This window comes from Pomacea canaliculata, linkage group LG11 (assembly GCF_003073045.1).
Source record: "Pomacea canaliculata isolate SZHN2017 linkage group LG11, ASM307304v1, whole genome shotgun sequence".
Lineage (NCBI taxonomy): Eukaryota > Metazoa > Mollusca > Gastropoda > Architaenioglossa > Ampullariidae > Pomacea > Pomacea canaliculata.
In genome coordinates, this window is record NC_037600.1 from 6,820,531 (window position 1) to 6,846,357 (window position 25,827).

Consider the following 25,827-nt stretch of genomic DNA (forward strand, 5'->3'; position numbering starts at 1 on the left):
GTCTCAGCAATGTGTCATTGAAATATAATTTTGTTTGAACCACCAATCATGACCTACGAAAAAATAATCCACTTAACCTAAAAATAGTCATTCTAGTCATAACTGTCATGGCTGCCACACAGTCTGACAGAGGGACAAAGGTGTGTTCTACAAACCCTGACGACAGGTTACACTGTGTGTGCACACAGATTATGTATGGAGAGGAGGTCGCTGATTGTTAAGAAGATACTGAAGCAGAAATCCGAGTCGACGGATTGTCCTAGGTATGTTATGAACGAGTTATTGTGTCATTGTCCTACTAGTGAATGTTGCAATGACAACCGTGTACCCCATGTGAAGAAAATATACTACATACCTTTTGGTCTCGGTGATCATAAGCTATGTGATATAAGACTACAGAGATATATTCATGAATATATATGATTGCTAAGTAATGTGTGCACTAAGAGATGTTTCAGCAGTTCATTATTAAACAAATATGTATATCTAGCAAGATATGTATGTCTAGCAAGATGCTTACGGTATTGTCTTGTAAAATGTATAATTTAATTCTATTTGGATGTTGTGACATTTATTAAACTATATACTAGAATAAGCATCAGTCAATACTAAGAGCTTGTGTTTGTGCGTTTGCTTCGTCAATGGTCATTGAAAGTCTTAGTCCAAACAGATTTACTGAGTTCGTTACATGCTTATTTATAGGATGTTAGCATACGATACAGCAGACAATACAACCGAAACTGTATAGAAGACTGGGACCCTTATATGAAAACCCTCGAGACTTCCCTCCTTGTTTTGGGCCTTACGGATGACAGTGGGTTTCTGTCAGAGACCGGAGACAGTTTATATCTGACAATCAAAAGCTTTATCCAGTTTCGTGTGACACTAACTGCGTTCTCATGTGTGTTTAATTACCTTGACATGACGACAGACATTCAAGCTGACACCGTGACCCTTGCCTACTCCCTTACCCGCCTACACTTCCTTCCTACACTTCTGAAGTCTTATTGTCAATAGATACAATGCAGTGGCTGGTTTCTGGTAAACCGGTTTTAATATGAACCTCGTATTCCTCAACCGGTGTCACAGCTGAGTGACCCTAAACGAACAGTCCTTTCATAAAACAAGTCCATCAGAGTGCAGTCTTGGGTCGAAACTGTTAACTCAAAGATCAGTTAACAGACTTTTCTACCAGGGTTAGGCAATAACCTATATAACCTATCTTAATACTGTAACCATTTTAAAGTGATGTGAAATTTTCTGCTGATGTGTCACTAGGGGCTGTATTATATTGATGTTTACTCTGCCGTATGTATTTTTTTTACTTCGTTCAATATTTCAGATTGACATCCCATATAATGGACGGGTGTTTTAAATCACGTGGTTCTCATCCATCTGGCGGATCGTTTCTGCTTCGTTTTTTTGTATTAGCCTTTTTCTTGAGTCTTTACATCTCATTACACTCAAACGTGTCAGGAGAAGGTCAGTAATTTTTCTTACATTTGTTCGATAAGATTATAAAATATATCTATACCATTCTTTAAGGCTACATTACTCTTTCCTTTACCATTCAACATCATTAAATAATACGAAGATTTTTCTGCTAGCAACTTAAAGGAGTTCTTTTATAAGTATATAATAAATATTTTTGTATAATAATAAAGTATAGGGCAATCTTACGATGACAAAGAATAAAGAGCTTTTGAATATCATGATAATTGAAATGCAGACTTATGTATATATTTCTGTCATCGTCGTTATAATTACATACCGTACCTTACTATTACTACTAATAATAATAATAACAATAACAAACCATGTATCTTTCCAACACAGGAAACCAAATGATGTGCACTGTTCCCTCAGTGAAACCAAGAAGAAGCACAGTCCTCACGTGTTATTTTCCTGAAGATGTCAGTGAAACAAAGAGAGATTTTACTGTCTATCGATACATTGACAGCCGTCCAGGTTACATTCATATTTTTTTCTATGCTTCTATCTGGGTTTTTTTTTCTCACAATCTCTAAATTACCCCAATGTATTTCTTTTCACCTGTTGATAGAGGATATTACTACACATCAACTAATTTGTTGCACACACATTTGCATGTTTAAAACGATATGATATAATTCGGTGTTCAATATCACAGTAAATATTACTCTAACTTCTGATGTCTGACATGATGAATTCTCTTTCTAACCAGATTGCTTTCTGTAGTATTTCTTTTTCAGTTTTGTGTGAAAGTTTGTAGTCATCACGGATGTGTTATGTCGATATGGCAATGATGTAAGTTATGATAATAAAAGACATTTGTTTCCTCACTTATTGAGGATCGTAGTAACTATGCAATTGTCCTATGTACAAAGATGTCGTCCTTGACTGCTGGTGGTGGTTGGGGAAGTTATCCTGCTTCACGTGTCAAGGATACAAATACGACAGAAGGATATCCACCAAACTGTCGCTGGTGATTCCCCGAGTTTCAGCATCTGAGCTCGGCACGTACGATTGTCGACTAATGAGCTATGGACCTGACTCCTTTAGCTGTGACCTCAACATCAAGCTAGGTGAGACCTACACTTCAATTTCTTTTAGAAGTCAAAGTAAAAGGCAGCAAATATTATGACAGTGTTTCTTTATAGACACAAATTTTACAGTAATACAGCAGACAGCTAGGAAGCGTTAGAGTGTTTCAGACGAAACATAAATAATCCACTTAAATATAATTTGGAGGCAAGAAATATTAGGGATCCATGGCGGGGATATTTTTACTCGCTATCATGGATATCACTGCGAGCGCTAACACATGGTGATGTGTTCCTTCTGTAATATTTACTTTTAGGATGAATTACGAACTAGTTTTTTTTTTCTTGAAACGGTCTTAACACAAACCCAATTATTCTTCATCCTTAACACTAATCTTAACTCCAAACCCTTATACTAACCTCACAGTTTTTATCCCATATCTTACAGTTGTGTATCAAGATGTTATATATATTTGTAGAGCTCATTCTCTCGGTTTTAATTTATGAGCAAATAAATGTGTCTCCTTGAAACTTGCCGATGATGATGATGATGATGATGATGATGAGGATGAGGATGAGGATGAGGATGAGGATGAGGATGCAAATCTTTTATTGTCATTTTGTGGAAATATCATAGTACTGGATATGATAAACGGTTTTTTCTACAAATCCTTAATCAGGGAATCGGGGACTGTTATTTCTATGAGTGAAATGATGCTTTTTCAAACTATTGACCGCTTACTGTCCGTTTAAAACAGTAAGATTACAAAGTTGCATCTTATTGCCGTGTATTGCTTACTTTCTATGCTTTAGACGGAAGATCAACCTGCGATATCCCTTCCGTCAAACCGGAAACACAAACTGCAGTCACGTGCTACTTTCCCGAGGACCTCAGCAAGTCTCACACAGACTTTATTGTCTATCATCACTCTAGCCAAGGTCCTACAGACATGATTATTTTTGCTTTGTTGTTTATGTCCTTTGTTAGCCTGCTTGCACATTTTCTAAATCTTTCGTGAAGTGCTTCATAATCTTATTTTCTTCAAGGAAATTGCTTTGTTTTTCGATGAAAACGTACCTCGCGATAATATTATTACTCATCGAAATCATAGGTAAGGAGTGCATCCGCATATTTATATTCGTTAACATTTTTAAATACTTTATTTAATAAAAGTAGGTTTTCTAAAACAATTGCTACACGTTTTATCTTCAATTAAAATTTTTAATTCGCATCAGGTAAATTATCTAACATTTGGTCTAGAAAGACTACTGGCGATGCAAATCTTTCTTGAGGAAAGGGAAAGAACTAGAACACCGCTCACACATGTTGTAAACTTGTAGAATAGAAGCAAACTGTAGGCCTGCACTCTCCCCGACATTTCAAACAATTGAAAAATACTTTATTCATCTTTTGAGCGTATCAGATGGATATCTTAAAATCTTGCTTTTTTCTGTACTGTAGAAAATGTTACTCAAGTCGATGAAGAACTTTAAAAATCTCATTTAATATTTGAACCTTAATTCATCACGTCTGTAGAGTGTGTGCATTAACTTATTCTAGATATAGCAGTTTAGCTTTATTAAGTGTCCTGTTTTCCTGAAGGTTTTCTATATTTATTTATGTATTTATTTGCTTGTTTGCTCTTTTTCTGCAATATTTTTCTAATGAATTATTTTGTTCGGTTATTATTATTATTATTATTATTATTATTATTATTATTATTATTATTATTATTATTATTATTATTATTATTATTATTATGTTCTTGTTTAATTCGGAACTGCTTTTAATCTAATGTCTGATAGATGATTTAGTCCTAATTGTGTTATGTACATGGTAATAAATTATACCACAAACGCAATGCTGAATCAAATCATTACAAGTAAGTCAGATATCGCTCACAAGCTACAGAGAAATGTTTTTTAAAGTTTTGAGCTTATGGGACATTGTGTATAACAAAATATATGGTCAGTTATGAGATCTTTCGCTTGATTATTGATTAATTTTTTTAAAATATTTAAATTTACAATATCTTATGTCGCATCTTTAGGTTCAGATGCTGTGTTGAACTGCACGTGGGATGGAGACATTCTGAACTGCACCACTTCTCAAGGTTTTCAGTTTGACAGGAGAGTGTCCAAATACCTCAATCTCACAATAACTAATGCTACAGAGGCTCACGAAGGAACATACAGCTGTCAGAGCTCAGGCTCGGAGCCGTTTCTCTACAATAACTGTTCTTTTACACTTCAGAAAGGTAGGACATATATACAGGTATCCCGTCCCCATCGCGGGCGGTGTAAGGGTAAAACAATGAAAGTGTTTATGTTGCCAGTTGATGTTTGTGGTCCTCTAGTAAGGTGACTGTACTCAATATATTGACATCTATGCCTCGAGTAGGAGATTAAGAGGGAACAATTACTTTTCTCAGATGGGCATGAAATCGTCTATAAGTCCTTGCACTTATGTATACATGACATTATATTGGTTGTATTAATAATTCATTATTATCACTTGTAGTTTTCAATAAGATTTTCCATTCTGTGTACAGCTGCAAATTCGTCCTGTTCAGTTTCAAATGTGAAGGACTTGGACTTGGCAGAACTAACCTGCATCTTCAGTGTTGATATTAGTAAAGCCAGGCAGGACTTCAGGGTAATCCGTCTTAAGGGTCGAGGTACAGAAACAGGAAAATATTAGAATATACCTTTTATTTCATTCGTAACCACTGTGTCTTTATATGTGTTCAGACGATGTTAAGTAGTTGATGAAATTATGTGTGATTTTCTTTTGTGATTACTTTCCAGTAATATGTGAACAGACGCAGGATTTTTTTTCCAGTTAATTCAAGAAACTTTAAAATACGGTTATAAATCAGTTTATTCTTTTGAGGTGAAGTCAGAACTTTATTTGTCTTTCTGTCTATATATATCTTACGCATGTATATGTATATAAAAAGGGAGTTTTATACATCGCAGGCATCACTGTCGTTAGCTGCACGTGGCTGGATGACCAGCTGGACTGCACCAACGAGCCGGGATACGCCCTCGGCACCAACGTCACGGATCGCGTCGTCATCACACTGCCTCGAACGTCACGTCGGCAAAATGTGACGTACGTTTGTCACCTGGAAGGCTCGGAGCCTGCTGACTCTCAGTCGTGTGATGTTACCTTTATAGCAGGTAGAAGTCAAAACATAGTGTACTCATTTGCAGCCTCATTGCAATTTTTGATTAATTACTGTTAATTTGTAAGTAAAATGAAGCTGTTGCATATTTGACTATACAACTTACAAAAATGTCATTGTATGCAAATAATTGAGCCATGGTGCCAATTACTAAATATATCATTTTACTGTGAGAGGAACATGCATAAAGATTATTTTCATTTACTATAGAAATGAAGTATAAAACTATTTGCTAAAGAGTTGGTTTTAATGAAAACCGTTTTTTATCTCCTTTTTCAGACCCTGTGAAAGTCTCATACACAACCGTTATTGTAGTAGCAAGTATTGGAGCTGCTTCTCTGATAGCAATCATCATCTCCTGTGTGATTCTTCTGTGTAGGTTACTACGAGAAAAAAGGTAAATGAAAAATGAAACATTTCGTTAATTTTCTACCCAAACTTCTTTATGCAGATAAAAGGTTCCCTAACCATGAACAGGTCCCATTAAGCACACTCCTTTGTTTCTCCTTTATCCAGTCTGTTTATCTTCCCCCTGTATTGTTTCCTTGTTTTTAGTTTTCTTAAAGAATTTCTTGTGTGTGCAGACGTTCTTTGAAGAGACGAGATTCTGAAGAAAAGCTAAAACTGTTGCGAAAGAAGGTAAAAATTATTAATTAAATTATAAATCTTACTTTTAAGTCGTAGTTGAACTTCCATATTAATGCACTAATTTTAATTTATGGTTATTTATATTTGTTTCAGAATAAGGAAATCACACATAATTTCATCAACTACCTCACATCGTCCTGCCTGAAAACATATAAAGACATTGATACACGTTTTTATTTCGTACCATCGTTATACCTAAACAAAAATACATACACACTGTGAGTTTGCCGGTGAGAAGGTTTTAATAACCCGGCCATCCACTGACACTGTCCTGAGGCACGACCAGGCCATGCATAACCTCCTACAAAATCTCTACCTGCTGGCACAATCCGAGAACGAGGCTATGTTTGTCATCTCTCAGTTCAAATATGACAACTACCTGGCTATGTCACAAGATGTCTTCAATGGCCACCTGCTGCCTATGCCTGATAAACTTGGAGAACTGAATAAAGACTACGGGAACTTTGACCTTCTAATCGTCCATCGCAAGTACGGACTGATGGTTGTAGTGGTCAGGGCTTGTAGTCCTGAGCCTGGAGACGACAACGAAGAGAAAGATGATTCAAATATTTTTGAAGAAATAGATAGTGGAGTCAGACAACTACAAAACGCAGAACACATGCTCCAACATGTCCTGTCTGACCAACACTGGGATGTTCATGTTCGCAAGACATTGATGTTACCGAATGTTTCACAAGAGATTCTTCGTCGTGTGCTGAAAAGGAACAATATGGAGAGGCTGGTAGATGTTGAAGGGAGATTGAATGTACCACCACCATTATTCCACAGGGATAAACTAAAGGTTCTTTTATTGTCGTTATATAAATAGTTCTAAAACATTTGATATATTTGTTATACCATGTTGAAATTACTGTCCTCTGCTTCTGCAAACGAGCACGCATACACACAGACAGGAAAATAGGATAGAGCAATATTTTTTCTAAGATTTTATGGTTGAAAAAGTGTTATCTAACAAAAACACCAAAAAAAACAGCATGAGAGCAAACAAGAGATAATAAACTAAAGGTTTAAATTAGTTCAGAAAAAAAGAGCAAACAAGCATAAAGAAGGACACTAAAAAGTACACTGTTACCATACCATTGCCTGTCACGGGTTAATGTATTTTTTTATCCTTACTTTCTTCTAAGTTGATGATATATTATGATTCATATTTCTAGACTGGACGCCCTACCCGAGCTGCTTGTCTTCAAGACAAATGTCTGTGGGCTGAACAGCTTAACAATGGCAACACTACATGGCATCTGAAACAGTTGATGAACTGTGGATTAACAAACCTCGACTTCAGTCCTATTATCACCCATGAACAATATCTTACAGTGATTTCCAGGTACTGTGGTCTTTATCCTGTTTGCCAATGAGAAAAATAATGTGCGTGTGTAAATTTTGCTAATGTTTCTATGTTAATTTTTGTTAGCGAAATCTTTGTTTAATTAATTGTCTTCACTGACTATGCAAGAACTTTTAATAATAATTTGAAGATAAACATTTTTTGCTCTATTTTGTAAATATGTTATAGGAAACATTAAGAGAGTTGTTTACTTATTTGCAGTTATTAAGTAAACTCTGCCAGTCAGTCCTACATTTTGCAAGATGTCAACACACTTTCACTTCAGTTCACGAGTTAATGATTTTGCCACTTTATTTACCAAGGAGATAATAAACAGAAGACTTTATAGATACTTTGCTTTTCTTGCAGGTTCTGTAGTCCAGTCTTAGAATTTTCCCTTTCTCTGCCTGACATCATACCACGTGACATTCTTCCAGTAACATGTGAACACGCTGTGTGTCTCACCGGGGACCTTTTTGAAAATCCGATATTGCACGAAGGACACTTGTTTCTGCTGGAGGAAGGCTCACCTCGAGTCGGTCTTCTTGGCCCGCCAGGCACAGGGAAGACAAGAACGCTAGAGCTGATGGGACGAAGATGGCGGTCGCAGGGTCATGACGTCTTCGTGGTGTCCACGTGGACGACAAGTCGCGCGGCCTCGCGCATGCTCTTCGAGATTCTCAGCACGACGAGGGATGGAGGTCGCGTGAAGCAAGGGTCACGAAAGGGGCGGGTCACCCTCATGGAGTTTGATTTAATGAAGGAGAGCGTCACAGAGGTTGTCCAAAAATTGGAGGACATGTCACAGAAAGGAAAATTATTCATCCTGTGCGATGAAGCGGAACCTGACAGGTATTTTGAGATTTGTTCCTGTCTGACATCATGCATTGTGCTTTCAATGTTATTTATATTTGCTTATATAATGTTTTGTTAGCGTGCAAGTTCTTAAATTGATAAGTTCATACAGCAGGCTGAACATGTTTCTAGAATAGACTATTATTTTGAGTCGATGATTTGACATTTTTTTAAAAATCATAATACTTGTATTTACAGTAGCTCAAAACCTTTAGAAAAATTTACTTCATCTTGAAGCCATGTGTAAGCTTTTTATGTGCTTACACAGCCACTATGTTATGTAACACTCCATCTTTGTCTGTGCTAAGAACTGTTACTATTAAATGCAAATAGCATCTCTAGCATACAAACAATATTCACTGCGCTTCTGTGAAGTCAGCTCTATAGTAGAAAAGGTTGCGAATGTAAAGTTCTGGTAAAATATAGAAGTAGTGCATGTCGCTATATAAGTCATTAAGCTTTAACTCTTTGTATTTTTCAGCAATTCTTCGTCCTTCATGACTTTGTGTGAGAACCTTTTGGAAAAGGTGCCAGCACTACATCTGTGGTACGCCAGTTGTTTCCATCTCAAAGTGGCAAGTGGTTGGCAAGGAAAACAGTTTGTTGAGCCTGTAAGCTGCCCACCAGCAGTACTGCGAGAACAACAACTGCTGCAATTAGCTAATGACTGTCAAATGACAGAATGGACACACACCTCTAAAAGACAAGCGCCAACAGAAGGACCGATGATTAAGCACGTGCACCACACCGGGGATGGCCATTCTGGTGAAGATCCCAGTGATTGTGCGATCTGCTCCAATGAAGTGGTCAACTACCTCCAGTCCTTATTTACTGGTAGATATTGTTCCTTTATCTGCTATAAAACAAATATTTAACTGTCCAAAAATTATCATAATCAAAAATTTAACAAATAATGGTTATTAAAACATTGTATTTGTACCAGCCAGATCGAACCCAAAACGATTCAGTAAAATTGGTGTAAAATGCTTTTGACATATTTGTTTGTTTGTACCATAAAGTAATAAAGATCATCATCCCTGGAAAAAAAACAAGAGTAGTATATATTGTTTTTTTTAATATGCCAGTGAACCCTACATTGTGTTTCCTTCTAACAGAAACATCGGTTCAACCCTCTATACCTGGGTCATCAGTTGTCAACAGTCTCCATTCTCCTCCAGTAGACGGATTGTCGGCCTTACACCTTTACCAAGACGATGTGCTTGTGTTGACTGAGGGCGATGTTAGGACCGATGCGATGCTCCTACAAGTGTTGGCAGACCGTGGCTTCACCACAGAACATTTTCAGGAGAGCAGTCTGGAGACATTTTTCAAAGACACAAGTGAACGTGTGCTGATTGCGAAAGGAAAACATCTTCGTGGCATAAAGAAGAAAGTGGTGATTTATTTGGAGTCCGATCAAAAGGATTTAAATTTAATGGAATTTAGCCCCGTTTCATTTAGGTCGTCTGATGATTTTGAAAAACTGAACCGACTACGTAGTCTAACCAGTTGTACTTCTCAGCTAATCTGGGTTACAGTCCCAAAGAGTTCATGGCTTTGAGAGACTAGAATTTATTCTTTTCTTAGTTTAAACGAAAACAGATAGCAGTGTCAAACTACGAATACAATGTAAATTCACCAAATTAATTACATTTGATAAAATCTGTCTTTTTTTTTTTTTGCTCTGATTAGTATATACTTCATAAAAATTTCAAAAAGACCTTCTCTGCTTTTTTCTGGAGGGATTGAGAAAAAAACCAAGGAAATGTCTGCTTAATATAAAAATTGCAACATGTACATGTGTGTTCTCCTTTTAGTGTTATATATATATATGTCAAATACATTTCCGTCCAGTGGAAGATGTGTACGTACGTATACACAACATGCACATACGATACATTAGTATGTCCAGTAACGCAGATATCTGTTTCTGTTTTTATTGTATGTAGTTCATGTGCAAAGATTATTTGGTGTAAGCAGAAACATTTTCTTCGCATTTAATAAAAAAATTTACAATTAAGTCTTTTTAACACAGTTTCAGAACGGTATTTATATGCATGCATACACATGCCTGCTTCAAGTCTTTTTTAATTTTTTTTTTTTAGAACATCAAAATAATTCTAACAAATAAAGATACTGAGGTAAAATTAGTTGGGTGTTTTCTTGACTTTGCATTCCACAAGTTAATTCCTGAAACCGGTTATACTGTTTTACTTTGGACTATGTCTTGTATACTGGATGAAAGTGATTCATGTGAATGCTAAGTGTTACCCCTACTTTCCTATAGTGCTTTTTCCCTTCCATCTTCTCCCTTAACTTTGCGATCACATTTAGAGAAATCTCTTTCAATTTTGACATATTTAATATTGTTACAAGCCTTAAGTAAAATGTATGTGTCATAGTAACCTTAAAAATGTATTTATCCATATTTAAAGACTAATTACTTATCTCTCACTCTCCCTCCCAATCGTCAAACCTATTCTATCTAGTAAGTTGGACCTCTTAAGTTAGTTTTTATTACTACGGAGCTGTAAAATCAATTAAAGTTTCAATTTTGACTAGCTTTATCCAATTTTTCTTATATTTATAAGTGTGACTGTATGTTTGTGTGTCACATCTGAAATAATGTTTGCTTAATAGCGCAGTTGAAATGTATTTTTCAAAGGACATTGACCTGTTTTAAATCGTGCACATATCATAATCTATTTAGAAAATGGAAGTGTGTGTGTGACAAACTTAAATATTTGAAGTGGTGAAGAAAAGCAGACGCTCTAAACACCACATGATATAAAATTGCAGAATAGCATTGCTCAGGTGTTGCCTCCCTTGACTTTCAGCCCCACGACATGTAACTGATTGCTCTTCCTTTTTGATTTTCTTGCAAATTTCTGGTGACAAGTACCCATTCTCTAAAGGATCACTGTACAAAGTACACTCAATGTTTTATCATCACTATCATCACCGTCGCACACACACACAACAGATTAGGAAGGAACGAAGGTAGTGGGAAGTAAAGGAAATTCCCGATTATATGTACAAGACGGTCGAGGTTTCTCATGCAATGTCTCACCCTTTATACTTCAAACTGACCTCAATTGCATTAAGTTCAACACGCTAGATAAGCCTTCTTAGCATGTTGTTTGATAAGGCCTACAGGGTCGGCATCGCTTCAAAACTGACCTGTATCTCACGTGTGAGCAATCACAAGTAAACATTGTGCTAAAAATAGCTGTTGTAGACATCCGCAATGGTGACTGAACTCTTTCTCAGAAAGTGAAACACAAAAAAACTCGATGTATTTCTCGTAATGAACCTGTGTTTTTGTTGCATGTAATCTAGCTGCATCCCTGTGGAAATCCATCCACGACACAAGGTTAATTTTGCGACTTTAAGGTAAGTTCTGTGTTGAGTTCGCGAAATGTTTGAACGCCGTTTGTGAGTATACTTTGTATAACATTCTCAATATCTGTGCAAATACATGGCTGTTAACGCGGTGCAGCAGCCTGATATTATGTAGGACAGTGATGCCCAACCTTTTTCGGCCTGCGGGCCATACACATTTCCGACATGCGTGTCACGGGCCAAAAATATATAAAAAAAAAGAAAAAAAATTAGAGCAGAGACCATTTTTATTAGAAACAAGTTGTACTTACCATTAATTATGTAGTAATTAGTGGGATATTTAAAGTTGTTTTCCCGAAACCAACTTCTGAATGTCCGGCTGCATCGTAGAGACACCAAGTCGGAGCTCTGAATCAAAATGTTCGTCCATCGAAAAAAAGACTGAGAGACGCCCCTACGTATTGAAAAATACTTCTTCCCATTTTTTTTTTTTTTCGTTTTTTTATGTCTTTTTTTATTACTAACATGCCGATTTCCTGCACTGTGGGCAGAAGATTCGCGGGCCGGTTATGGCCCGCGGGCCGTAGGTTGGGCATCCCTGATGTAGGATAACAATGCATGTATGTATTCGGAGCGATCACAGATATAAGATGAGATAAGGAATTGGCAAGACACAGAGACGGCCATGGCGGGTTTATCGTAGCCATAGTGTTGTTTACCTGTGTTACTTTCGACCAGGAAGTAGTAGTTTAATGCGCATTCAAAGTAAGCAGTAGATTGGGGAAATGTTTCCTCTGATAGCACCTGCCGTAGTATTTTATTACCTTTATTATTCTGCTCATTATCATGGGTAGCACAAGGAATCTGCTGTAATTGATTGAAAAACTCTATAGATTACACACGAGAAAGAGATATTGATAATGAAATGTGTAGTGTTGCAACTAAGTGTTGCTTAAAGGTCAAAGGGTGAAGCTGCTACGCAATGCAGACAACACAGACTACACAGCCCGCCGTGCGGCCGCCCACACGGTAGCTTACAAAAGCTGCTTTCTATGACGCTGATACACCGCTTCGCGTTGCAGTCTCGGATGTGAATGTTCGGGTATATCGACCCCGTAACTCACACTTAAGTTACCAGGCACCTGTCTCATGAGTCACCTTCACCTCCACCCAACCGTTGTCCCCTAATCTTGTCAAGCATTTTTTTGTGTCTGAGCGCGGAGCTATTTGTGGTTTGAAAACACAAGGTGTTCTAGTTTCTAAACAAGCTCCGTGCAGAGTTCTTTATCACACTTTTAACTTTGACCTGCTCAGTCGAGTGACACTAGTGTAGCAAGTCGACAACAACAATTATCTAAAACACGAATGTCAACCTCGAAGTAGCGAATTGGTATAATTCTCATTGCAACTGTACATTTACTAACTCCTTTTTCTCTAAAATGATGGAAACATGTCATTCTATGAGTATCACCCGACTCAAAGCGCTTTAAAGACATACAGTCTCACCTTTTAGTGCAGGCATTAAGTGCATCTTCGTGAACACGCATTCACAGAAACATGCATGCACAGCAGAATATAAATAAAGGGAATTTAAAATATATATATATACAAAGTGCTTTAACCATTATCAAGTTTGGCTCAAAGCGAGCTGCAAAGAATTAAAACAAATATAATGGAAAGAATAAGACATGTGAAATTATACAATGAAGCTGGCTGTCCTCTTATGATGCATATTGTGACAATTTTTCTGAAGAAAGTTTAAACTTTTCCTGAAGGTAACCATTATAAAACGTATTTTAAATTATTTATATCTATTTAGTTTATTTTCTGCTTACATTTTTCAATAAAATAAATTTAATGAAATCTGAACTTGACATTTCGGAGTATTTCCCTTGATAAAAAAAAATGTGTTTCATTGTTCAAGTTGCATAAAGAAGAGGTTACACATATTGTCATTACGTTTTTGAAAGAGTCTAGCAAAGAAATGTATCAAGACATAGAAGAAATTTTATATTTCGTACAATCTCTTCATATAAATAAAAACACATACAGAATTAAAGAATTAGCCTGTCATACAGCCTTACATTGGTATTTGCTGGGACTGATTGGAGCAGGTAAAGCGCATTAGTGGATACAAGAGCAGATCACAGAAATCTTAATGTCCGCACATTGCAAAAGTTCATTAACCACTCTATTAACCAGTTTTTTTTAATTTTTAATTTTTCTTCTAAGTAATAAACATGTTCTTCATGTTTGAAATCAATGAAACCTATCACTTTCATTTCAAAATCATTTTCTTCAAATAAACAGAAAAACTACAACACCAAGAAAAGTTCTGTATCTTTGGAAGTAAAAAATGTGTGTTTTCACCCGATGTTTATTGTGTAAAGGTGTTTGCTATTACTCCATCGCCATGATGCCCAATCAACATTTCTTCTCTCTCTGTCTCATACACTCACACACATGTACGCCTACACACGCACATACAGAAGAGGAAAGGGAGATAAGTGTCTTTTCCAGATGGATAAAAGGTAAAGTAAATGTTTAGAAAATCACATAATATTAAGCAAATGAAGAACACAATCCGATCTTCCTGACAAGTGTTCGTCCCAGAAATCTTGCGACTGCTAATTAACATTTTTAACATTCTCGTGCCAATTATTTGTTAAAAAGGTTTAAAAAAGCGGACATTTAAAGGTTAAAAGTAGGATGTTCCATTAGGTGTAACTGCTGTCATGAATATAAAGCTCTTTCGATTCCTGCAGATCCTTTCTGACAAAAAAGGGCTTTCATAAAATACTGTTCCTTTTTCGTCTCTCTCTCTCTCTTTGCCCACACACACACACACAGAAAAAGAGAGATAAAGAAGGTAAGAGTAACGACATTTATGACAAGCGAATGCAACCTATCGGGATATTAAAGTGCTAGTCTAACGGTCACATAAACAATTTTACATATGTGTTTTTAACCGTGAAAGATGTTAAGTCTAGTATAGAAATTGTTTCTCGTGTAATGAAAATAACATTATTAGCTGTACTTGTCTAAAGCAGTCAAGGTAGCGCGTCGACTTCGTCTGCGCATGCGTATCTCTCGCCGGTACACAAGGTTCAAATGTTACACCGGATAACAGACCTTGAAGCAGACATTTAGTCTTTATTGCCAGCATGCTGTCATCTGGGTTTATTATTGTCTAACTTGGACAGCCTCCCGTTTAAGCTCAACTGATGAGTGTTGTACTGACACAAATGACACAAGACAACATCCGCAGGGTCTGGGTACTGTTTGATAACTTTGAAAACAAGTCGTTGGTTGCCTCTGTTTGCCGAGAGCAAGGACTTACATTCGCTTTATAGTTACCATCCTTTGGTAAGTGTGTGGGTGAAGCTTACAACCTGTATATGTGATAGCAATCACTCCCAGCCTCTATTTCAGCAATACAATCCATAAAAAGGCAATAATCTTCTCGCCTCGTGTACATCCCAGTGGTCTCTGATTATCCTTGATATTACAGAGAGCTGATAGTTTCAATAATCACTAACACGCAGATAGTATCTTCCAAGCCAAATAGCCATCTAGTCAACCCTAAGAACAATAAGTTTCAACTTCATTCTTATTTAAACCTGTGAAATGTCATCTCTTTTCTCCTGTCAAGAGGTGTGTTAATATGGCTTAATGTATTATTTGTCAAAACTAAAATACTTCTTCGAATTCGTAAACCTTGCCCAGCTAGTCTCTCACACACACACTGTTGCAAGAGATGGAGTGGTTATTCTATTGTTAGGTGGTTTGGAAATTCCCGATAAAAGTACCTAAGTATCAGAGTATCAAAGCTGTCGATTTAATGGTGAGTGGTCTGTAGATGACATACAATCAGGACGAGGCCAGCCACTCACAGGAGTCGTCTCACCAATGTGTCATTGAAATCTAATTTTGTTTGAACCACCAATCAAGACTTATGAAAAAATAATCCACTTAACCTAAAAATAGTAAATCTAGTCATAAGTGTCATGGCTGCCATGCAGTCTGACAGAGGGACAAAGGTGTGTTCTACAAACCCTGACGACAGGTGTCATTGTCCTACTAGTGAATGTTGCATTGACAATGGTGTACCCCATGTGAAGAAAATATACTACATACCTTTTGGTCTCGGTGATCATAAGCTATGTGATATAAGACTTTACCACAGAGATGTATTCATGAATATATATGATTACTAAGTAATGTGTGCACTAATCTGTTCATTATTAAACAAATATGTATTTTTAGCAAGATGTTTACGGTATTGTCTTGTAAAAAGTATAATTTAATTCTATTTGGTTATTGTGACATTTATTTAACAATATACTAGAATAAGCATCCCTCAATAGTAATAGCTTGTGTTTGTGCGTTTGCTTCGTCTATGGTCATTGAAAGGCTTAGTCCAAACAGAGTTACTGAGTTCGTTACATGCTCATTTATAGGATGTTGTTAGAAGACGACACAGCGACAACCGAAACTGTATAGAAGACTGACACCCTTATATGAAAACCCTCGAGACTTCCCTCCTTGTTTTGGGCCTTACGGCTTACAGTGGTTTTCTGTCAGAGACCGGAGACAGTTTATATCTGACAGTCCAAAGCTTTATCCAGTTTCTTGTGACACTAATTGCTTTCTCATGTGTGTTTAATTACCTTGACATGACGACAGACATTCAAGCCGACACCCTGACCCCCTCTACCCGCCTACACTTTCTTTTCTGAAGTCTTATTGTCAAGAGATACAATGCAGTGGCTGGTTTCTGGTAAACCGGTTTTAATATGAACCTCGTATTCCTCAACCGGTGTCACAGCTGAGTAACCCTAAACGAACAGTCCTTTCATAAAACAAGTCCACAAGCGTGCAAATCCTGGGTCGAAACTTTTTTCTACTAGGGTGAGGCAATAACCTCTATAACCTATCTTAATACTGTAACCATTTTACAGTGATGTGAAATGTTGTGTTGATGTGTCACAAGTGGTTGTATTATCTTGATGTTTACTTTGCCGTATATAATTTATTTTGTTTTTGTTCATTATTTCAGACTGACATCCAGTATAATGGACGGGTGGTTCAAATCACGTGGTTCACATCCATCTGGCAGATCGCTTCTGCTTCGTTTTTTTGTGTCTGCACTTTTCTTTAGTCTTTACATCTCATTACATTCAAACATGTCAGCAGTAGGTCAGTAATTCTTCTTACATCTGTTTGGTAAGGTTCGAATATATATGCACAAATTCTATACGGCTGCATTACTTTCGTTTTCCATTCAACATTATTTTATACTACGAAGATTTTTCTGCTAGCAACTTAAAAACAATTTTTGTTATAATAAGCATTTTTGTGTAATTATAAAGTATAGGACAGTCTAACGATGAAGAAGAATAAAGAGCTTTTGAATATCATGATAATTGAAATGCAGAATTATACCTTTTTTTTTCAACGTCGCAATAATTACATCCGTTACCTTAATAATAATAAATAATAATAATAATATCAACTATTTTGCCAACACAGGAAACCAAATAATGTGCGATGCTCCCTCAGTGAAACCAAAAAGAAGCACAGTCCTCACGTGTTATTTTCCTGAAGATGTCAGTGAAACAAGGAGAGATTTTACTGTCTATCGATACACTGACGGCCGTCCAGGTTACATACACATTTTTCCCTGCTTCTCTTTGTTTGTTTGTTTTTGTCTCACTAACTCTAATTTCCCCAAATGTATTTCTTTGCATCTGTTGGTAGAGGATATAGCTAGACATTAACTTATTTGTTGCATACACATATGCACTTTTGAAACTATATGATATAGCTCATAGTTAAATATTACAGTTTATATTACTCTAACTAATGGTGCCTGGCATTATTAATTCCTTTTCTATCGGGATTGCATTTTGTAGTATTTATTTTTCAGTTTTATATGAAAGTTTGTAATTATCATGAATGTGTTATCTCAATATAGCAATGTCATAATACTAAAAGAGAGTTTTTCTCCTCATTTATTGATGATCGTACTTACCATAAAATTTTCCCTATCTGCAAAGTTGCTGTCCTTGACTGCTGGTGGTGGTCGGGGAACTTATCCTGCTTCACGGCTGAAGGATACAAATACGACAGAAGGATATCCACCAAACTGTCACTGGTGATTCCTCGAGTTTCAGTATCTGAGCTCGGCACATACGATTGTCGACTAACGAGTTATGGACCAGACTCCTTCTTTAGCTGTGTTCTCAACATCAAGCTAGGTGAGACCTAGACTTAAATTTATTTTACAGGTCAATGTAAATATAGCAGTTATTATGAAAGTGTTTATTTATAGATATTTTTGTGGGAATATCAGAGTACCAGATATGACAAACGTTTCTTTTATACAAATTCTGAAGCAGAGACTGGTGTACTATTTCTATGAGTGACATGTTTTCAAACCAGTGACCGCTTACTGTCCACAAAGTTGTATCTTATTGATGTTTATTGTTTACTTTCTGTGCTTTAGACGGAAGATCAGCCTGTGATATTCCTTCAGTCAAACCGGAAACACAAACTGCAGTCACGTGTTACTTTCCTGAAGACCTCAGCAAGTCTCGCACAGACTTTAGAGTCTATCATCACTCTAGCAAAGGTCCTACAGACATTATTATTTTAGCTTTGTTGTGCTTTAGTTTATGTCCTTTGTTATCCTGCCTGCCCATTTTCAAAATCTTTGCTTAAGTGCTTTATAGTCGCAGTTTATAACAAAGGATTCTTATTTTCTTCAAGGATATTGGTTTGTTTTCGATGAAAACGTACCTCGCGATAATATTATTACTCATCGAAATCATAGGTAAGGAATGCATCCGCATATTTATATTCGTTAACATTTTTTAAATACTTTGTTTAATAAGAAGTAGGTTTTCTTAAACAATTGCTACATGTTTTATCTTCAATTAATATTTTTAATTCGCATCAGGTAAATTATCTAACATTTTGTCTGGGAAGACAATGCTTTCTTGAGGAAAGGGAAATAACTAAAACACCGTTCACACATGTTGTAAACTTGTAGAATATAAACAAACTGTAGGCCTGCACTGTCCCCGACATTTCAAACAATTAAAAAAAATACTTCATTCATCCTTTGAGCGTATCAGATGGATAACTTAAATCCTGCTTTTATCTGTACTGTAAAAGTGTTAATCAAGTCGATAAAAACTTTTAAAATCTCATTTAATATTTAAACCTTAATTTATAACGCCTGTAGCGTGTGTGCATTAACTTATTCTAGATAGCAGTTTAGTTTTTAACAAATGTCATGTTTTCTTTGTTTTAATATGTTTATTTTTGTATTTATTTGCTTGTTTGCTTTTTTCTGCAATATTTTTCTAAAGAATTATTTTTTTCGTTTTGTTATTATTATTATTTTTTTTTTGTTCTTGCTTAATTCTTAAGGAACTGCTTTTAAGCTACAGTCTGGAAGATGATTTAGTCCTAATTGTTTACTGTACATTGTAATAAATTATACCACAAACGCAATGCTGAATCAGATCATTACAAGTAGGTCAAGTATCGTTCACAAGCTGCAGAGAAATGTTTTTTTAAGTTGTTACCTTATGGGACAGTTTGTATAACAAAATATGTGGTCAGTTATGAAACCTTTTGCTTGATTATGTATTAGTTTTTTTTTATATTTACATTGACAAAGTCTTATGTCGAATCTTTAGGTTCGGATGCTGTGTTAAACTGCACGTGGGATGGAGACATTCTGACCTGCACCACTTCTGAAGGTTTTCAGTTTGACAGGAGAGTGTCCAAATACCTCACTCTCACAATAACTAATGCTTCAGAAGCTCACGAAGGAACATACAGCTGTCAGAGCTCAGGCTCTGAGCCTTTTCTTTACGACAATTGTTCTTTTAGACTTCAGAAAGGTAGGACAGAAATACAGGTATCCTGTCCCCATCGCGGGGGTTGTAAGGATAAAACAATGAAAGCGTTGCGTCCCTAGACTGTTGACAGTTGATGTTTGTAGTCCTCTAGTAAGGTTACTGTACTCTATACATTGACTTCTGTGCCTCGAGTAGGAGATTTAGAGGGAGAAATTACTTCTCTCAGATGGCCATGAAATTGTCTGTAAGTCTCTGCACCTAGATATACATAAAATTATTATTGTATTAATAATTTATTATTATAACTTGTAGTCCTTAATAATTTTTTTCCATTCTTTGTACAGCTGCAAATTCGTCCTGTTCAGTTACAAATGTGAAGGACTTGGACTTGACAGAACTAACGTGTATCTTCAGTGTTGATATTAGTAAAGCCAGGCAGGACTTCAGGGTAATCAGTCTTAAGGGTCGAGGTAAAGAAACAGGAAAATATGAGAATGTACCATTTATTATATTCGTAACCACTGTGTTACTATCTTTCCAGTAATATGTGAACAGAAGCAGGATTTTCTTTGCAGTTAATTCGAAAAACGTTAAAACACAGATATAAATTAGTTTATTCTTTTGAAGTGAACTCAGAACTTTATTTGTCTTCTCTCTCGATATATATATATATGTCTTACGCATGTGTATATATACAAACAAGGAGTTTTTACATCGCAGGCATCACTGTCGTTAGCTGCAATTGGCTGGATGACCAGCTGGACTGCACCAACGAGCCGGGATACGCCCTCGGCACCAACGTCACGGATCGCGTCGTCATCACACTGCCTCGAACGTCACGTCACCAAAATGTGACGTACGTTTGTCACCTGGAAGGCTCTGAGCCTGCTGACTCTGAGTCGTGTGATGTTACCTATATAGCAGGTAAAAGTCAAAACATACTGTACTCATTTGCGGCCTCATTGCAATTTTCAATTGCTGTTATTTTGTAAGTAAAGTGAAGCTGTGATATTTTACATTAATTTAACATATTTGACCATACAACTGACAAGTATAAAACTGATTGCTAAAGAGTTGGTTTTAATGAAAAACTTTTTTTCTCCTTTTTCAGACCCTGTGAAAGTCTCATACACAACCGTTATTGTAGTAGCAAGTATTGGAGCTGCTTCTCTGATAGCAATCATCATCTCCTGTATGATTCTTCTGTGTAGGTTACGACGAGAAAAAAGGTAATGAAGAAAGAAACATAGTGTGTTTGTGTGTGTGTGTGTGTCTTTTGTTGTTATTGTCGTTAATGCTGTGTATGTATTTCTTTGTCTCTGTCTCACTCGTTTTTATATTCCAGAGAAACAGATGAAGGTGAGTGAAAAAGTAAAGTTTTTTCTGTTTATTTTGTATCCAAACTTCTTTATGCAGATAAAGTGTTCCCTAACCATGGACAGGTCCCATTAAGCACATATCTTTGCTTCTACTTTATCCAGTCTGTTTGTCTTTACCTGTATTGTCTACTTGTTTTTAGTTTTTTTACAGAATTTCTTGTTTGTGCAGACGTTCTTTGATGAAAGGAGCTTCTGAAGAAAATCTAAAATTGTTGCGAAAGACGGTAAAAGTTATTACTTAAATTATAAATGTAAAGGCATGATATGTTAATGGCAGCAAATTTTGTTTATGTTTACAAACTAACAGTATTATAGTAGATGTCCTCCATAGCTTTCCTTTTACATCAAAGTGTGTTAAAGAATGGTTTGCTTGTGTATTAACTCATTAGTGATCGAAGCCTGATTACCTTGTTAACTCCCATGCTTAAATTAACTTTTAAATTATGTTGTGATTTATTAATCATTTACTCTTACTATTTAGTTTTGTTTTGTTTTTTTTAGTTTAATTATTTACCTTTGGTTGTCTATTGAATTATTCTAGAATTAACTAGTCTTCCTCTACATTTCTTTAATTTTAGCAGAATTTTCCAACATGCTGATTGTTGTCTATAAAAAACTTTGTGGACTTTTGTAATAGATTTGTTTGAAGTATATAATATATTTAGTATATTTATTTATAACCCACAGAAAAAATGAGCTAACAGAGGATCTACTGTTACTATTTTCTTACTTTAAGTCGTAGTTCAACTTGCATATTAAAAATTAATTAAGCTAATTTTAAATTGTAGTTATTTATATTTGTTTCAGAATAAGGAAATCACACATAACTTCATCAGCTACCTAACATCGTCTTGCCTGAACACATATAAAGACATTGATACACGTTTTTATTTCGTACCATCGTTATACCTAAACAAAAATACATACACACCTGTTGAGTTTGCCGGTGAGAAGGTTTTAATAACACGGCCATCCACTGACACGATCCTGAGGCACGACCAGGCCATGCACCAACTCCTACAAAATCTCTACCTGCTGGCACAGTCCGAGAATGAGGCTATGTTTGTCATCTCTCAGTTCAAATACAATAACTACCTGGCTATGTCAGAAGGTGTATTCAATGACCACCAGCTGCCTATGCCTGATGAACTTGGAGAACTGGATAAAGACTACGGGAACTTTGACCTCCTAATCGTCCATCGCAAGTACGGACTGATGGTTGTAGTGGTCAGGGCTTGTAGTCCTGAGCCTGGAGACAACAACAAAGAGAAAGATGATTCAAATATTTTTGAAGAAATAGATAGCGGAGTCAGACAACTACAAAACGCAGAATGCGTGCTACCACATGTCCTGTCTTACCAACACTGGGATGTTCCTGTTCGCAAAACATTGATGTTACCGAATGTTTCACAAGAGATTCTTCGTCGTGTGCTGAGAAGGAACAATATGGAGAGGCTGGTAGATGCTGAAGGGAGACTGAATGTACCACCACCCTTATTCCGCAGGGATAAACTAAAGGTTCTTTTATTGTCTTGATATAAATAGTTCTAAAATATTTGATATATTTCTTATACCATGTTGAAATTACTGTCCTCTGCATCAGTAAACGAGCAATCATACACACAGACAGGAAAAAAAGGATAGAGCAATACTTTCAAAGATTTTACGGTTGTAAAAGCTTTATCTAACAAAAACACCAAAAAAGCAGTATGAGAGCAAACAAGAGATATTGAACTAAAGATTTAATTGGTTCAGGAAAAAAAAGAGCAAACAAGCATAAAGAAGGACACTGAAAAAGTACACTGTTACCACATCATTGTGTGTCACGTGTTAATGTATTTTTTTATCTTTACTTTCTACTAAGTTGATATATTATGATTTATATTTCTAGACTGGACGCCCTACCCGAGCTGCTTGTCTTCAAGACAAATGTCTGTGGGCTGAACAGCTTAACAATGGCAACACTACATGGCATCTGAAACAGTTGATGAACTGTGGATTAACAAATCTCGACTTCAGTCCTATTATCAGCCATGAACAATATCTTACAGTGATTTCCAGGTACTGCCATCTTTCTCCTATTGGCTAATGAGAAAAATAATGTGCGTGTGTGATTATGCTAATGTTTCTATGTTTATTTTTATTAGCGAAATCTTTGTTTAATTAATTGTCTTCATTGACTTAGCAAGAACTTTTAATAATAATTTGAAGATAAAAAATGCTTTTGCTCTATTTTGTAAATATGTTATAGAAAACATTAAGAGAGTTTTTTACTTATTTTCAATTATTAAGTAAATTCTGAAAGCCAGTCCTACATTTTGCAAGGTGTTAATACACTTTCACTTCAGTTCATGAGTTAATGATTTTGTCATTTTATTTACCAGGAGATAATAAACATAGGATTTTATAGATACTTTTTATTCTTTCAGGTTCTGTAGTCCAGTCTTAGAATTTTCACTTTCTCTACCTGACGTCATACCACGTGACATTCTTCCAGTAACATGTGAACACGCTGTGAGTCTGACCGGGGAACTTTTTGAAAGCCCGATATTGCACGAAGGACACTTGTTTTTGCTGGAAGAAGGCTCACCTCGAGTAGGTCTTCTTGGCCCGCCAGGCACAGGGAAGACAAGAACGCTAGAGCTGATGGGACGAAGATGGCGGTCGCAGGGTCATGACGTCTTCGTAGTGTCCACGTGGACGACAAGTCGCGTGGCCTCGCGCTTGCTTTTCGAGATTCTCAGCACGACGAGGGATGGAGGCCGCGGAAAGCAAGGGTCACGCAAGGGGCGTGTCACCTTAATGGAGTTTGATTTAATGAAGGAGAGCGTCACAGAGGTTGTCCAAAAATTGGAGGACATGTCAAAGAAAGGAAAATTATTCATCCTGTGCGATGAAGCGGAACCTGACAGGTATTTTGAGATTTGTTCCTGTCTGACATCATTCACTGTGCTTTGAATGTTATTTATATTTGCTTATATAATGTTTTCTTAGCGTGCAAGTTCTTAAATTGATAAGTTCATACAGCAGGCTGAACATGTTTCTAGAATGGACCATTATTTTGAGTTGATGATTTGACATTTTTTTAAATCAAAATATTTATATTTTTTAAATGTTTTTTAGCATATAATACATGTATTTACAGTAGCTCAAAACCTTTAGAAAAATTTCTTTATCTTGAAACCATGTGTAAGCTTTTTATGAGATTACACAGCCACTATGTTATGTAATAGTCCATCTTTGTCTGTGCTAAGAACTGTTACTATTAAATGCAAATATCACCTCTAGTATACAAACAATATTCACTGCGCTTCTGTGAAGTCAGCTCTACACTAGGAATGTTTGCCAATGTAAAGTTCTGGTAAAATATAGAAGTAGTGCATGTCGCTATATACGTCATTAAGCTTTAACTCTTTGTATTTTTCAGCAATTCTTCGTCCTTCATGACTTTGTGTGAGAAACTTTTGGAAAAGGTGCCAGCACTACATCTGTGGTATGCCAGTTGTTTCCATCTCAATGTGGCAAGTGGTTGGCAAGGAGAACAGTTTGTTGAGCCTGTAAGCTGCCCACCAGCAGTACTGCGAGAACAACAACTGCTGCAATTAGCTAATGACTGTCAAATGATGGAATGGATGCACACCTCTCAAGCTCAAGCGCCAACAGAAGGACCGATGATTAAGCACGTGCACCACACCGGTGATGGCCATTCTGGTGAAGATCCCAGTGATTGCAAGAATTGCTCCGATGAAGTGGTCAACTACCTCCAGTCTTTATTTACTGGTAGCTATTGTTTGTTATTTTACTTTGTTTTGAAATATTTAAATATAAAAACACTTATTATAATCAAAATTTTATGTTTTCTTCCTGCAAAATCGAATGGAAAACGATTCAGTATCATTAGTTCAGACTCCTTTTGACATATTTTTCGATTCAATGTGTCGTTATCATGAAACAGAAAATTTTATATTTTTATAAAGAAAAGATAAGATCCTTTTGGAAAACGTAACTCTAGTAGTATCTACATTGTGTTTTCTTCTAACAGAAACATCGGTTGAACCCTCTATACCTGGGTCATCAGTTGTCAATAGTCTCCATTCTCCGCCAGTAGACGGATTGTCGGCCTTACACCTTCACCAAGACGATGTGCTTGTGTTGACTGAGTGTGATGTGAGGACCGATGCGATGCTCCTACAGGTGTTGGCAGCACGTGGCTTCACCACAAAACATTTTGAGGAGAGTAGTCTGGAGACTTTTTTCAATGACACAAGTGAATATGTGCTGATTGCGAAAGGAAAACATCTTCGTGGCATAAAGAACAAAGTGGTGATTTATTTGGAGTCCAATCGAGGGGATTTAAATTTAATGGAATTTAGCCCCGATCCATTTAGGTCGTCTGATGATTTTGAAAAACTGAACCGACTACGTAGTCTAACCAGTTGTACTTCTCAGCTAATCTGGGTTACTGTCCCAAAGAGTTCATGAATTTGAGAGACTAGAATTCATTCTTTTCTTAGTTTAAACCAAAACAGATAACAGTGTCAAACTACGAATACAATGTAGATTCACGAAATTAATTTCATTTGATAAAATCTGTCTTTTTGCTTTGAATATTTTATACTTTATAAAATTTTCAAAAATGGAAGTGTGTGTGACAAACTTAAATATTTGAAG

General features: G+C 36.3%; 3 protein-coding genes and 1 long non-coding RNA gene across 7 annotated transcripts; 3 read left to right on the forward strand and 1 right to left on the reverse strand.

Moving 5' to 3' along the window:
- Window positions 1–6,609, forward strand: LOC112575389. The gene is made up of 11 exons (XM_025257226.1): window positions 1–263; window positions 1,343–1,482; window positions 1,837–1,968; window positions 2,367–2,564; window positions 3,336–3,461; window positions 4,574–4,780; window positions 5,075–5,200; window positions 5,502–5,705; window positions 5,990–6,107; window positions 6,295–6,349; window positions 6,452–6,609. Exons 1-11 carry the CDS (start codon window positions 196–198, stop codon window positions 6,578–6,580), a joined length of 1,503 nt encoding a protein of 500 aa, XP_025113011.1. The 5' UTR covers window positions 1–195; the 3' UTR covers window positions 6,581–6,609.
- On the forward strand, window positions 6,584–11,124 carry LOC112575387. Its single transcript, XM_025257225.1, has 5 exons — window positions 6,584–7,160; window positions 7,537–7,706; window positions 8,076–8,558; window positions 9,043–9,395; window positions 9,677–11,124. Exons 1-5 carry the CDS (start codon window positions 6,648–6,650, stop codon window positions 10,120–10,122), a joined length of 1,965 nt encoding a protein of 654 aa, XP_025113010.1. The 5' UTR covers window positions 6,584–6,647; the 3' UTR covers window positions 10,123–11,124.
- Window positions 9,284–12,273, reverse strand: LOC112575391. Its single transcript, XR_003101620.1, has 3 exons — window positions 12,215–12,273; window positions 9,701–9,876; window positions 9,284–9,417 (listed from the first exon to the last, which is right to left on the reverse strand). It is a non-coding gene; the product is annotated as an uncharacterized LOC112575391 (long non-coding RNA).
- Window positions 11,810–25,764, forward strand: LOC112575383. Of its 4 annotated transcripts, none has more exons than XM_025257219.1 (15): window positions 11,810–11,954; window positions 16,963–17,129; window positions 17,436–17,567; window positions 17,963–18,163; window positions 18,412–18,537; window positions 19,613–19,819; window positions 20,122–20,247; window positions 20,498–20,701; window positions 20,889–21,006; window positions 21,326–21,380; window positions 21,964–22,674; window positions 23,048–23,217; window positions 23,586–24,068; window positions 24,584–24,936; window positions 25,199–25,764. In XM_025257219.1, exons 3-15 carry the CDS (start codon window positions 17,447–17,449, stop codon window positions 25,636–25,638), a joined length of 3,315 nt encoding a protein of 1,104 aa, XP_025113004.1. In that variant the 5' UTR covers window positions 11,810–11,954; window positions 16,963–17,129; window positions 17,436–17,446; the 3' UTR covers window positions 25,639–25,764. The 4 variants fall into 4 exon arrangements, with proteins under 4 accessions (XP_025113004.1, XP_025113002.1, XP_025113001.1 ...); XM_025257217.1 differs by having other exon boundaries at window positions 16,963–17,102; XM_025257216.1 differs by lacking the exon at window positions 11,810–11,954 and adding an exon at window positions 11,959–11,996 and having other exon boundaries at window positions 16,963–17,102.
- The last annotated feature ends 63 nt before the right edge of the window (window positions 25,765–25,827 follow it).